Source organism: Molothrus ater, chromosome 6 (assembly GCF_012460135.2).
Source record: "Molothrus ater isolate BHLD 08-10-18 breed brown headed cowbird chromosome 6, BPBGC_Mater_1.1, whole genome shotgun sequence".
Classification (NCBI taxonomy): domain Eukaryota; kingdom Metazoa; phylum Chordata; class Aves; order Passeriformes; family Icteridae; genus Molothrus; species Molothrus ater.
Window position 1 is genome coordinate 37573250 of NC_050483.2, and position 14893 is coordinate 37588142.

General features: G+C 41.9%; 1 protein-coding gene across 1 annotated transcript; it reads left to right on the forward strand.

The window, feature by feature from the left end:
- Window positions 1-3722: 3722 nt before the first annotated feature.
- On the forward strand, window positions 3723-14629 carry PSMA6 (proteasome 20S subunit alpha 6). Its single transcript, XM_036384503.2, has 7 exons — window positions 3723-3879; window positions 7750-7844; window positions 8598-8679; window positions 8839-8994; window positions 11943-12121; window positions 12764-12858; window positions 14423-14629. The coding sequence occupies exons 1-7, from the start codon at window positions 3804-3806 to the stop codon at window positions 14478-14480; spliced, it is 741 nt and encodes a 246-aa protein (XP_036240396.1). The 5' UTR covers window positions 3723-3803; the 3' UTR covers window positions 14481-14629.
- The last annotated feature ends 264 nt before the right edge of the window (window positions 14630-14893 follow it).

Here is a 14893-nt window from a genome sequence, read left to right on the forward strand (position 1 = left end):
GCAAGACTTGCAAAGTACCTTCAGAGTTTGTGGTGCTGAGCTTGCACAAGTGTTACACAATGTCTACCTCTATTCAGTGGAGCTAAGGGGGATAAATGGTGCATTTACCATTCACCAGACACACACAGACTTAAGACTTTCTCACTCTAATTAGAGTTTGTTTGATAACATAGAATGCAAGAGATTGGTTAGAGAAACATATAGCAATCATTTGTTTGGAAGAATAAGGAAAGAACCAGTGGAATGTGGCTTTTTTTTGTGGCTCTTCCACACTCCTAAATTTGCCATTTCTGACAGGATTTGGCATTACTGCAATAGTTTGCTGATGGAAATGCATGGATTTTTTAAATAAAAATGGATAGCTAGAAAATCTTAAAGACAATAATAGGACAAAATTGATTCTTGTACATTTCTATAAAATCTGTCCCAAATTATAAAGCAAAAAAAAATTAGTATTAATTACAGTAAAAGTATTCTGAGTTATTTGTAAGTGTGTATGTGGTAAATGTGTTTATTGCACTTACAACTTTAATGCAAACCTTTCTCCTCCCAAAACGTAGAAATGCCACATAAATCTCAGATGAAATATCCTGAGCTTGTCACATCTGTCTCATACAAAAATCCTCTGTTCTAAACTGAGATGAAACATTAAGATTTTTTTGTATAGAACTCGCAGTTCTGAGTTCTTGCAGGCCCTGTGACAAGCTCCCTCAGGACTCAGCATTCAAGCATGTTCCCTGCTATTTTTTTCCAGGACAGTCCTGACACATGTTCTACCTCTGGCATGAGTTTGTAAACCAGCAGGTATGATTTGCATACAGTCATGTCCTTCTGAAGTGTCCTTCACAGTGTGCAGAAAGTGTAGAGGAGCTGGGTGCCTCTTAAGGTAACATAAAACCTTGGCTTTAAATTCATCATATTGTTGGTAGTGTTCATCACAGACCCTTTTCCTGACAGAACATGACAGCACCTATGAAGTCCAGAAGGAAAACCAGAGGGATTGGATCTACTTCTCTCATTCCTTAATACTTCTAATTTGTCAGAAGATTGCTTTTATAATTCTTTAAGTTAGAGAACTGCCACATCATCTTGAAAGTGGAAATAGTGCTTTTAAGTTAGGTGTCTGCTCCTGTGCAGGAGTGCTTAGTTAGCAGCTGCTGCTCTGTTGAAGGCTCCCACACCCCTGTATGAAGCTGTGCATGGCCTGAGCTGGTGTCAGTCAGTGCTGTTACAGCCCTCCTTTGGTCCTAGGTCTGATGGTCGTGCAGCCCAAAGCAATGCAGAGATGGGTCTTAAAACTGTTTTGGCTAGGTCAGAACTGGCATTGTTGCACTCAACTAGCACCATGGCACAAGTACTGGTACCTGTGTGGGAGTGGGGTTCAAATGTCAGCCTGCAGAAGGTGGGTCCCTGCAGCAGCTCTGCCTTAGGTCAGCCCTAGCTGAACAGAAACTGCACCTTCAGGGTACCCGTTTCATTGTCATTAAATTTTGTATTTTACCTCACCCTGGTCATTAACAGGCATGCATAATATCCACATATAACTGCATATATAATAAATGTAATAAATGCATCCTCTACTTCCTTTTAGTCAGAACATGTTCCTAATCAATCACTTGGGTTTCACCTCAAAAACTGTTCTTAGAGAGATACTGTAATGCCTTCTAAATAATAACACTTCCTAAATACACATTACTAGTATATTTAGGGGATGATGGAACAGAATATGGAATTTACAATTGGAAGGTATTACAACATTGGTGTCAGATTTGTGACTTCTTTTTCTATGTTTGCTGCTAATACACTTCTCTGTAGATCCTTACAGGAAATAATGGCCTCTGTGGAACCAAAGGGGAAACATTAGTGATGACCCTACAGACTTCTTCAGGTGTATACTATGTGGAGACAGACACACTGGCAAGATAGAGTTGAGAAAGAACTGATTCAGTGTGCACTCCAGCTATTATCACCTCCAAGATCTCCCACTTACTGCTTACTATGTTAAAAAGATGGCAGTGAGAACAGCTTTACTCAGGATCCTGCAACACAGGATTTGACTCCATACTCATACTCATCAGAAGTGATTTAACATTAAACCAAAAGCATGATTGCTCTTCTGAAACAATGCTGTACTCTGGAAGCTGTATCCTGAAAGTAGCATAACTTCCACTCCATCATGTCCATGGTATTGAGCAACTACACTTTTTCCTTTATCTAATTCAAATACTGAATCTTTGATTCAAACATAAGGATTTTCTTGGTTACTCTTTGGCAATTAGGCTGAACACTTGATATTTACTTAGATTTTCTCATGCCCTTTTTCTCAGGAGAAAAAAAAGCATTCCAGAGAATCAAAGAGCTCTGTAGATGGAAGAACTGTAAAGATATGGATCATCAACTTGGAGAAACTGGTCTTACAGAGGTCATAAGAATCACAGATGTTATGGAAGGAACACCTAGGGATCTATCGTTGGCTGTGTCAGTACAAAAGCATCAAGTGGTACTGGCAGATAGAAGGTTCAGATAAAAAGGTGAGGTTTCAGGTAAAACCACACAACGTGCTGTTCTGCTGACCAGCTCTTTGCCATGGTGTGTTGTGGATTCAAGAAACACAGGTGGGTTTGAGGGGAGACCAGAAGGTTCATGAAAGAGAACCAGCAAGGCTTACTAAATAACCATACACTATCCCTGCCTTGGGAAGTCCCTCCAGATGGCTGGAAACTGGGAGAGGATTCAGGGAGTGTATCATGAAAGGCTCTCTCTAGTCTTTAAATCCTTGGGTATTCCCCTTTTGGCCACATTTGGAGAGAGAACATTGGATAGGACTGGCTCCGTTCTGACTCAGCAGACGCAGTCATATGTGTTCACGTTCTCTGTGTCCCTAACAAAAGGGACAAACTGAGTCTTGTAATGCATATGGGACGTTATTCTCCCATAGTATTAATGAGCAAGGAGAAGTATTTTGAAAAAATTGAGAATACAGACTTTTAATGCGTGGCATACACAAAATCCACCTTTATTCTGCTATTTCAACAAAGAATAAGCTCTCCTAATAATAACTTCAAAGTAGAGGTGTGGATACCAGAATGCAGCTTTTCCAACTCTTTTAATGACCGGCTTTTAAAAAATGCCTTCCCACAAAGAGCAGGGGAATTCCAAGATGTTAAAAGGCAAAAAACTTATAATCACGAGTTTCAATTTGGGGAATTTCCTTTTGGACTGGACACCGATGAAAAGTCTTTTAAACATCGCATTATAACGCAGCTGCGGCAACAATTACCTACGAATACCTTAAACATGATTTTTTGAGGTACTTGCTTTAAAATTATTCTCATTCAAGAGCACAGGCGGAAATACTTCGTTCAGAATTTTAAGAGGGGTTTTGTTTTCCCGGCTGGCTGGTGATACTTTGATCCAGCGTTGATGGATGCCGCGATGATACTCTTATTCCGTTTCCTGCGCATTCCCTCAGGCACGTCCGGCGGGCTTCCAGGTTTCCACGAGTTGAGCCTCGCCGAGCCGAGCCTCACTGTCACTGTCGCAGCCAGTGTCACAGTAGCAACAGCAACAACAGCCGCCGCCGCGGCAGAGCCCCGCCTTCCGCTCGCGCCCTCCGTGACGTGTCTCGGCGCGGCGGCCGCGGGACTCGCGCATGCGCAGCGCCGGTCCCGGACCGTGACGGTGCGGGAGAGGCGCGCGCCTGCGCGGGGTACGCGCGTGACCCGGAAGCGCTCCGGCGGTGCCTGCGGCTGCGGTGGGGCCCTGCACGCGGACAGCTCCCCCCGGCCCGCGCCGCTCCCGCCATGTCCCGCGGCTCCAGCGCCGGCTTCGACCGGCACATCACCATCTTCTCGCCCGAGGGCCGCCTCTACCAAGTCGGTGCGTGTCCGGCCGCGGGGCCGCCGCCGAACTGCCCCGTCACGGGCCCGGCCTGCCCGCGCTCCCCGCCGAGCGGGGCCGTGGCCGGCGGCCTGTGCGGAGGGGCGAGGCGCCGCGCCTCTCGTGGCTCGGGAGTCCCGGCTCCCGCCTGGCCTGGTGCCGCCGTGTCTGGGGGAAAGCCTGGTGGGAGCGTGGAGCGGCGGCGGTCCCGGTCGTCCCGCCGTGGGGACCAGGGGAAGGGATCCTCTCGCATGAAATGAGGAAAACCTAGAGCCAGGGTGGGCTCGGCTCTCTCGAGTGTCCCCTGGCACCGGGGGGGTCTCCTCTGAGCCCTCGGTGTTCCATTTCAGATGCTTGGAGACCAAAGCTGCCGCTCTCCAGAGGCTGTTTAGTCTCCCTTAAGTGTTTCTTTGAGTGAATCTTGCCAAGCCTCGGAGCGCTGCGTTTTGGGATCTGAGAGCTATGATAAATGATTGAAATAGGATTTGACCTGCCTCAAACCCTGCATGCCGGAGTGACAAAGTCACTTCTTGGGTGTAACTCATGCGCTTTCTTGTTACTCCTGAATGCCGCTTGTTCTGTGGCCTGTGAGATAGCAGCAACCATCCTTTGTTTTCAGGTTTCTTGGAATAATCTGAAGCCAAGCTTCAGCTTCTGTAAGCCACTGATTCTGTTATTCCTATTTTTGCAGTGCACCAGCTTGTACAGAAGCACATCCTGGTGCCCCTTGTGCAGGATACAGCCAGCTCAGAGTGTGCCAGGACAGTAGTTTGGGAGTGCCCCTGGAGGAGCCTCTCAACAGGGACAGATGAACTGTTCTGCAGCATCATCCTGATGCTGCCTTCACTGCACATCCACTGCATGTTATGTCTGTAAATCCACTTGTTCTCCAGGAAAGGAGCTTGCTGGAGTTAGATTGCAGGAATTGCCCGTGGCAGCCATGTAGTTTTTTTGTGACTGCCCTTGAGTTTTTCTCAGGAAGAAGCCTGTGTGGATTAGGCCTCACAGACAGGTGGCCCACTCTTAAGCAGTCCCTTCTGCAAGGAAGAATTAGGAAGGTGCCTGTACTAGATACCTACATGTGGATGCTGTCTTATATCTGGAGCATGTGTGATGTTTATTGTCCCTTATACGTAGGGGTGGTAGGGACAGTGCTTCCTCACACAGGGTTTCAGTGGTTCTGTGGCAGAGGAGTTCTGGGCTCCCACCTTCAGCTGCCACTAAAACAGGCTGGTTGGTCTGCATCACTTCCCACTGTCTCTGTCACAGTGCTGCTTGTTGGGAATGGTTTCTGCATTCTGTAGCAGAGAGGAAACTGAGCCTTGGTTTTCTGCCTCTGGGGTGTATTTAGCCAGTAGGTTAATATATGAGAAATGTGTGGTACCTCCATACCTTTTAACAGTGTCTTAGAAACAAGCATATGTGTATTTGAGAGCTTCTGCACTTTAAGACAGCCTGAAGCTGTCTTAAAGCTATTTTAAGTATCTCTGTGCTATAGGAAGAAAAATATGTAGATGTTAACTTCAAGCAAGAATGAGCTCACTTTACTCACAGCCAGGCTGGTAACTTGGGCATGGTGCCTCATGGGTGTCTCTGTTTGCCAGCATCTAACCACAGCATGGGCAGAAATCTCATGCTTGTTTGCAATCAAATGTCCACATCTAGGTGGTTTTGTTTTGTCTCTTTGCTGGATTAAGGTTAGCTAGGGGCTGTCAAGGATGAGCATGGACATGTGTTGCTCTAAGATTGCCTTAAAACTTGAGTTTTTTCTGGAATTTGGCAGTATGGGAACAGAGACTTCCAGCATAGTGATACTGGACTGAAATGCCTATACTTCGTCTTAGGTCTGTCTTCTGCTTCCAAAGCTCAGAAAACTCATGTGCCTTTGATCTCATATTAGAAAACTTAACAGTTATTTCACATGACTGTGGTTAAAATTTCTCAGAGCATCAGTGTCCTCTTGCTACCTATTAATTTCAGTCTTCAAAGGTGGTGTTTCTTCTCAGTGGAGTTTTGGGAGAAAAGAAAAATTACTACAGTAAAATTTCTGGCTGTTGCCATGTATTCAGGGAACAGAAAGGGACTGCTCTTTTCAGAGAGAATGTCTGCAGTGCTGCTGAAATACTTACATAGCAGTAAACAGACTTAAAACAGCACTAGCCACTCGGATTTGTTACATTGTAAGAGCCACTTCACCTTTTGGCTTGTTTCCTTGAAAACTGGGCAATCGAGGTGGTAATCAGGGGCTGCAGTTTCTCAAGCCTGGTTGTTGGGAGTTGTGAGCAAAACCCAGTTTGTGATAGCCATCGATTCCTACTGCCACCTAAGTGTCACAGAAGCACAGAGTGGCTGAGATTAGGTGGGCCCTCTGGAGATTGTCTGGCCCCAAGCCCCTGCCCAAGGAGGCCCACCTAGAGCTGGATGCCCAGGAGTGTTTCCAGATGGGTTTTACAGGCAACCGGTTCCAGTGCTCAGTCACCATCACAGTAAAGCATGTTTTCAGGTACTGGACCCTCCTGTTTCAGTTTGTTCCAGTCACCTCTGATTTGGTCCTGTCATTGAGCATCAGTGCACAAAGGCTGGCTCTGTCCATCTGCTTTACACCCTGCCTTCAGGGGGTTGTACAGATAAATAGACAAGTGGTGCAAAGCCTGTGCTCGGGGCTTCGGGCATGGCCAGTTTGCAGGCAGTGCTGGCTCCTTTCTTACTGGGGTTTGTGCTCTGCTGCAGGCTGCCACTGATCATCCCAGGTGGGCACAGTTGTGCAGAGGGAAAGGGGGAACATCCTTTGTGGCACATTTGGGTAACCAGTAAATAGGTAAATAGCAAATGCTAAAATAAATAAATAAACAGTAAATAAATAAATAGTAAATGCTCTGAGAGTAGTAAATGCAGTGCCATAAATACACCACAGTGAGCCCTTCCTTAACAATGACTCTGCAGATTGAACATTAATATGCAAGGTTTGAATTTTTTTCTTCTTCAGATTATTACTCCTCTGTTGTGCAATTTCTTCTATAGATCTGAGTGCAGCTTTTAAAATAGCCAAGTTTCTTGCTCCCATTATTTTAAGATAGTTTTAGCAATTTGCTATGCTATTTGTAGACATATTCTAAATTCTGGGTTCACATGCATGGCTAACAAAAAAACTCACCTACATTTAGCTGCTGTCTGAAACTTACCACTCAGCCAGATATTAGGAATTTCTGAATGTTTATCAAATGTTGCCAGGTTTTTAAAGTTCTTGTGCCTAAGGCTTTTGAAACCATCAATCAGGAGAAATTTGTTTCTTAGATATTTCCATGACTGTTACTTTAGTGTTTGCTTCTTAATCCATTGTACTTACACGAACAACACTGTTTAATTGGCATCTGTGTAGCTTTCACTATAAAAAGTAAAAAAGCATTGCAGTGTTTGAATGTCAAGTCAGAATATATGATAGTTAAAACCTGTCTCCTGTGTCATCTTACCGCTTTTCATCTATATCAGTAAAAATTAGAAAAGAAGCTTGCATCCTTTAAAATACTAAAATTCATGTCAAGAATTCTTCTGTAAGAATTTATGGTTACTGTAGATTCAGGTTGGACAATTTTGGTCAAGTTCAAAACAGCATTTTTGTTCTAAAACTTACTCAGTTGCTGTTCAGCTTGAACTGAACAAAAAGACAAATTAGAAGAAACATTTGAAGGAAGCAGTGACAGTGGTTTTGTGAAGAGAGTCAATGCACATTGTACTTAAGGACACAAGGTGTTGCACAAGTATTAAGTATTAAAAGGCCATAAATTAGTGGGATCATGTGTTGGGGGGAATTGTTACTTGTACTAGTGTCTCTGACACAAGTTTTTTATTAACATTTGTATCTTTTTCTAGAATATGCATTTAAGGCCATAAACCAAGGTGGACTTACATCTGTAGCTGTTCGTGGGAAAGATTCTGCAGTAATTGTAACACAGAAGAAAGTACCTGTAAGTAGTCTGGTTTTGAGGGGAGCTCTGGAAGGAGAGGAGTAAAAAAGATGGGGTGAGAGTCAGCAATATTGATATTATTCTTATTAGCACTGACAGAAATTGCTATTTGAACTGAATGTATCATTCTGCTTATTACTAGTTCTAGTTCCATGTAGTGCTCAACTGTACATTTTCTCACTAAGTGAGTGCTATATTGGTTTTCTCTGTAGCTGTTGAAGGGATAAATCTAAAATATAAGTTGACCCTGCTGTATTGAGCATGCATTCATTGCTCTGGCTTGTAAAGGCTGAGTTGTCCATACCCAGTTCCCTGATTCCTTGAATTTCTGCTGACAAAATATTGTACCAATAGCACATAGAGCATGCTTTTCATAGGTTTTTGAGAGTGTTTCAGCTCAGTGGTGATGTACTGTTGAAAAAGGGGGGAAATTCTTTTATGTTTGAAGGGCAGCATGCAATAAGAGAGCGAGCTTTTGTATGTGGGTTCTCAAAGTTTCTTCAGAGGGAAAAGGACTGTGATGTTGATCGTGTTCTTGTTGTTCTCCTTCTCCAGATCTGTGGTTTTATTCTTCCCTGTTCTCCAATTTCTTCCTTTGCATGCCTACAGCAGTAAAAATTGGAAAGCCTGAAAGACAATTTGTAGCTGTTATGGATCCTTTTGGGCTCTTCTGTAAAAACCAGAGGATTCAGAGTTTGGGGGCTTTTTTTGAGGACAGTGTTTGCTATTACATTATTTCTGTTTCCTCTTTAGGACAAGTTACTGGATTCCAACACAGTGACTCATTTATTCAAGATTACTGAAAATATTGGTTGTGTGATGACAGGAATGACAGGTATTTAATTCACCCATCTGGTTTTGGAGAACTTACCTAGTTCTCATGGGTATATTTAAAGACAATGTAAAGTTGGACCTGGAATTTATATTCTTAGGCAGTGCTAGAAATAAAGATGGTATATATTCAGTGGAATTAATATTAGTTCTCTTTGTCTAGCTGACAGCAGATCCCAGGTGCAGAGAGCCCGCTATGAGGCTGCTAACTGGAAGTACAAGTATGGATATGACATCCCTGTGGATATGCTGTGTAAAAGGATTGCAGATATTTCTCAGGTCTATACACAGAATGCTGAAATGAGGCCCCTTGGTTGCTGTAAGTACAGTGTATGAAAATGATCTTTACCGTTTCTTCTCTAAGTTTGCAAATTCGTATGTAAGAAATCCTCACCCATTTTCAAAACGGGTAACTGAGGGTGTAAGGGGGATGAACAGCTGAATGAGAGAGCAGTGTTGTAGGTCTTGAACTGGAGCCCTGATTTTACCACTAACTCAGCATTTGAAATAATGTAGCCTCTGATACTATTTCACCTTAGATTTTGGGGGTCCTGATGTGTTTGCACTGTGCAGTGGTATCTGTGAGCAGGAGATGCTCTTTGTAACTGTATCTGTTTGTGGTGGTTTGACCCTGGATCGATGCCAAGTGTCTGCAAAAGTCTCTCCATCACTCCTTTCCTCAGCTAGACATAGAAGAGAAAAAATACCATGGAAAGCCTTTGGGTCAAGATAAGGGCACGGAGGGAATCACTCACCAATTACCTCCATGGGCAAAACAGATCCACCTTGGGGAAATTAACTGAATTATTAACAAGCAAAACCAAATCTTCAAAACACTTGCCCCCTACCTCCTTCACAGATTTAACTTATTCCTGGTTCTCTATCTCTTCCATAGTGGCACAGGGAGATAGGAATGGGGTCAGTACATAGTACGTTGTTTTTCTGCTGCTACATCTTCCTCAGGGGGAGGACTCCTCACACTCCTCCCATGCTCCAGTGTGTCTCCCACAGGAGACAGTGCTCCAGGAACTTCTCCAAAGTGAGTCCTTCTCACAGGCCTCAGTTCTTCACAAGCTGCTCCAGCAAGGAGCCCACCTTATGTGGGGTGCAGTCCTGCAGGAACAGGCTGCTCCAGTGTGGGCTCCTTTCTCCACAGCACCACTGGTCCTGCCAGAAGCCTGTCCCAGGACAGGCTCCACGTGGGGCCACAGCCTCCTCCAGGCATCCACATGCTCCAGTGTGGGCTCCTCCAGGGGCTGCAGGGCCACAGCTGCCTCACACCACAGGCTGCAGGGGAGTCTCAGCTCCAGCAGCTCCTTCCCTCCATCATTTGCCTCAGTGCCTGCAAAGTTGTTCCTCTCACATATTCTCACTCCTCTCTTCTCTGTCTGCAATTTCCTTCTTTTTATTTTCTTTCTTAAATATGTTATCCCACAGGCACTACCACCACTGTGGATGGGCTTGGCCTCAGCCAGCAGCAGGTTGGTCTTGGAGCCAGCTGGCTTCAGCTCCTTTGGACACGGGAAGCTTCTGGCAGCTTCTCACAGCAGCCAGCCCTTTAGCCCTCTCACTACCAAAACCTTGCCATGCAAGCCCAGTGCTCTGTGTCTGGGTAAACAGCACTGTAAAAGAGAGAGATGGAGAGTGCAGTTATCTTTGTGCAGGTTTTTTGGCTTTTTTATCTAAGTAGTAGGTATAGGACAGATTTACAAATTTTTTTCTCCTAACTTAGCTATCGTATATGTAATGTAGAGGAAAAAGTGTCTAAAATATTTCCCTTGCAAATATTTCTACGTGTCTTCTTTTATAACAGCAAATGCAGCTTAAAAAGAAGTTGTGTGTTGAGTCATTTTTTGTAGATGTTCCCGGTCATCTGTGTGTTCTGGGGCTGGTTCTGACTTGTGTTTCCTCTTACGTTTGGCCATAAGCAAATTATAAACATGCTGTCAGGCTGTTCAGGAACTGAGGTGAAACACTTAACAGGTTTCCTCAATTACTTTTTCATTAAGCATTCTGAGTTTCTTTTTGATTGGTTGGGTTTTGGGTTTTGTTTTTGTTTGTTTTGTTTTTTTAAGGAGAATAGTTTCAGAATTGATGAATCACTTCTCGTAATCACAGTAGGACAGTAGGCACTAAGACTTCTCACTAAAGAAGCAACATTCAGAGTTGCACCACAGTTTCCATGATGGGGCAATTCTCTATACTTGTGTGCTTGTAATTTTCAGGAAAGATTGTTTCTTTCCTCCCTTGGCATTTCCCATGCCTTGATACTGCTGGAAATTCCTTTTTTAAAATACATGAATAAAAATGCATTTTTCTTTACTTCCCTTAGCCTTTTTGAAAATATGAGGGGATTTTTTTTTCTGCTTTAGTAATAGCTGCTCAGAAGTTTATCATCTCTAACTACTAGTTAAAAGTTACACAAGTGTAAAGTGAAAATAATTGAAAACCATGACCTTGTTCTGTATTGGGTTTTTATTGCAAGTACTGGTTTTGACTTTTTTTTTAATATGCATGTTGAGACAATGCAGCTGTAAATCAAGAAGTGAGGGTGAACACATGAATTTCAGTGATGTGGTCAGTTTGTGTTACTTGAAAACTGTTCAGCTTCACAACACTTAGTCAGATGATCTTCAAGGACTCAGTTATGTCCTGATATTTCCACTTTTCATTTCAGATTTTTTTTTAAATTTAAAGAGAAAAAGGTATGTAATGCACTGTTTTTCAGGGTTACAAACAAGAAATCCAAATTTGATCTTTTAATATTTCCATTCATTTCAGTATGTTTGTAAAGTTGCTTTCTAGTAAAAGGCAATGGTAATTGAAATATTGTTTAGACATTTGTGTCTGAAATATTTCAATGGTAATTGAAATATTGTTTAGACATTTGTGTCATATAACACAGGATGTGAGCTGTGGCTTGGTAAACTTTCTATCAGGATAAAATTTTATTTCCTTGACCTTATGATTCTCTACACACTGAGCATGGCAAAAATGTTTGTATGTTCAGTGAGAATGCCTTCTTTGGGAATGACAGAAATACAGTTTCTGCTGAACTGGGTTGTACACCTGGTAGTGAGATGCTGGTAAGAAATGGCAAATTAGAGATAAAAAGGAAATCACAGCTCCAGGTATGGGACTGATTCCCAAAGATGTACTGCTGTGCATGCATGTTTTTTCACAGAGAGGACTATCCATTCTGCTCTTCAGTTGAATTAAATTGCTAAAATGGGGAAAATAAATAAATTAACAAATTTTCTCTTCAAGGTATGATTTTGATTGGTATTGATGAAGAACATGGCCCTCAGGTATACAAGTGTGACCCAGCAGGTTACTATTGTGGATTCAAGGCCACAGCTGCAGGAGTTAAACAGACAGAGTCAACCAGTTTTCTTGAAAAGAAAGTAAAGAAGAAATTTGACTGGACATATGAACAAACAGTAGAGGTAGGCCAGCAGAAGGAAATTAAAATTTGTTTAAAGTATTTTTTATGAATATGCTGCATGTAGGCTTGCAATGCAGAGAAATGTTTTAGGCATTTCCTCATTCACTACAGTTCTGTATTGCTGCCAGAGCAAATACAGCTATTCCAACCAGAAAATCCTTTGAAGCTATTCTGCAAGTATTTGAATGGTCATCTAATCTGCTTTTTTTGCTTTATGTTAGCTGAAGCAGATTCTATGATTGTAGCACTCCCACTGTAGCTGCTGTTTGGTTACTACAGTACTTGATTTTGGGGATAGCAGTATGACTTAACTTTTAGTGACATTTAAAATAATCTTCATATTAGAAGGTATTTCAAACAGTATCTTTGCATGATAAAAGGTTTTGGTTTTGTTGTGTCTTTTTCTGCCATGAAAACATGTCCCTTTGCTTTTTGTAGATTAGGCTTTTTAGAGAGAGGACTGGAGAGGGGCTGTATTCTGTAGCAAGGGGAAACTATTTGGAATTTCTAAGCTGAGATTTTGAAGTGAGAGGAAGTAACTTTAAACCAGAAGGAAGGATAGTTGTTAATGCTATGTCTATTAAGAGAAAAAAACAAGAATTAGTGCTTTCTTTCTAATGATAGGGGTTTTTTCATCTTTCAGACAGCAATAACATGCCTGTCTACTGTACTATCCATTGATTTCAAACCTTCTGAAATAGAAGTTGGTGTAGTCACAGTGGAAAATCCTAAGTTCAGGTAAGCAATCAGTGTTGATAAAACTTGGTGTGTTTCTCTGGTTATGTGCAATTAGTTTTACCTTATTGTGTAATTGTAAATTGAGAAAAAGAGATAAATTTAAGGGATTGAAGCTTTGAAGGGATTTTTACTTGTAACTCTTCAAAATGTGTAGAGGTAGAAAACGTTGTGTAAAAAGAATAATGCAGTTTTAAAATGTGTGACATGGTTAAGGGATTTAGCAGAGAAAAGCGATCTCTTTCATGTCTTAAAAGGGTATGGCTTTCTGTGGTGATTGAAATGTAGTTACATCTGGTCTAGATGTGTTTTCATGCATAGAAGCATAAAAACTTTTCATAGTAATGGTATCTGGAGTCCACTTCCAGATCATAGTCATACTAACTAATGCAGTAAAGTCTGGTTTATATTATGGAATATTTACAAGTCCCTTAATTCTTTATTCTTTTTCTAAAATGAATCTTTAAATTATTCTTGCTCATCTTTTAACTGTTAGCATTTCTTAACTTCTAAAATATGTAATTAATAGATTATGGACTTGTGCAGTTTAAAAAACTGTATTTAAATTTGGTAAGATTAAAAGATCGTGGATTTAAAAAATCACTAGTGATTTGAAAATGGCTGAACTATCTCCTTTCCAAGTACTCTGCAGTCCCATCTAGCATGAGAGCAAGGCACCTGCTATTTCTTCCCTCCTCCATTATTGCCTGCAGCACACTGTGTGCACCAGGATCACCTGGGCAGTGTATCAAGGCAGTGCCTGGGAGTCTTCCTGCTGAGGGCTGGAAAGCTTCATGTGGGATACAGTGTACTTGGCAGCCTGCTCACAGCACACTGTATAGCTACAGGAGTATGCATGAAGTGTGGGAGAAAAACTTTGGGGGAGCTTTTATAATGCAAAAGAGCCCTCCAGGTATTTAGCAATTACCTAAAATTTAGGTAAGTCTGGCTTGCTGCAGAGGGATTCAGTTATTTCTGCTTTAGTCTTTAATTGAGGGGGTTTTTGATTTTTTTTATTAAAAAAGAAGAGAGGAACGAAGTAAAATTTGGAACAAAGTCTGCTGTTACTTTAGTATAACTACTTGGGAAGTGGGAACTGAGCCCAAACCTTTGGGCCCTTCAGGTTCAGTCTTTTTAGTGCTTCCTTCCTAATGTTTTTAAGGTGGACATGGTGATGGTGGGTGGTTTTGTATTTGGTGGTGTGTGCTGAAGACAACAGAGCAGCACAGTGTTTGTGAGAAAGCACACGGGAGCTGCATGAGCCCTTTTCTCCTGCCACTCAAGGGATCAAGCTACCTTCTCACTAGGTCTCAACTTGCAAATGCATTACTCATGAAGAATTACCTGTTATTTTTCTATCATTTGTTACCTCCTTGCTCTCTAGTGCCTTTGATTCTTCCTTTATTTTTCAAGAGAATTAGAATGTCAGCCTGTGGCACTGGCAGCAAGGCTTTAAAGGGCAGAAAGATGCATTGCTGTAAAACTTATTTGTATAGATATTAGGTAATATTGGAGCTTAAGGGGAAGAATCATTTAAGCTATTTAAGATTTCTTTTTGTTCTTTCAGGATCCTTACAGAAGCAGAGATTGATGTGCACCTTGTAGCTCTGGCAGAGAGAGACTAATTAGCATTCCCATTTCCATTGTCTGTGCTTCTGGCCAGGATGTTTGGTGAAAAGAAAACACTTAATAATGGTTTTAGATTATGGGTGGGAAACAGTGTTCACTATATGATGTATTTTACTCTGTACAAATAAAACAGAGGTTTTTGAAATTCTTGGTGTCTCCTTTCAATGTTATTTTTTAAACTTCCAATTCTATGAAATTGTCATCAAAACGCTTGATGACTTTTAGTGTTTCTGTGGTAATTGCCTGCCTTTTAATTGTAGTTTAAGAGAAATTTTATGCTCTGAGCTGTATTTTCCATCTGAGCTATTTGGCTCTTTGTGTAAAGTTAATATCAGCTTTTGTGGTGTGTGTGTGTCTTGAGATAATTCCTACATTCGTGTTTGTTCTCTCCATGGCCTGATGTTGAAAG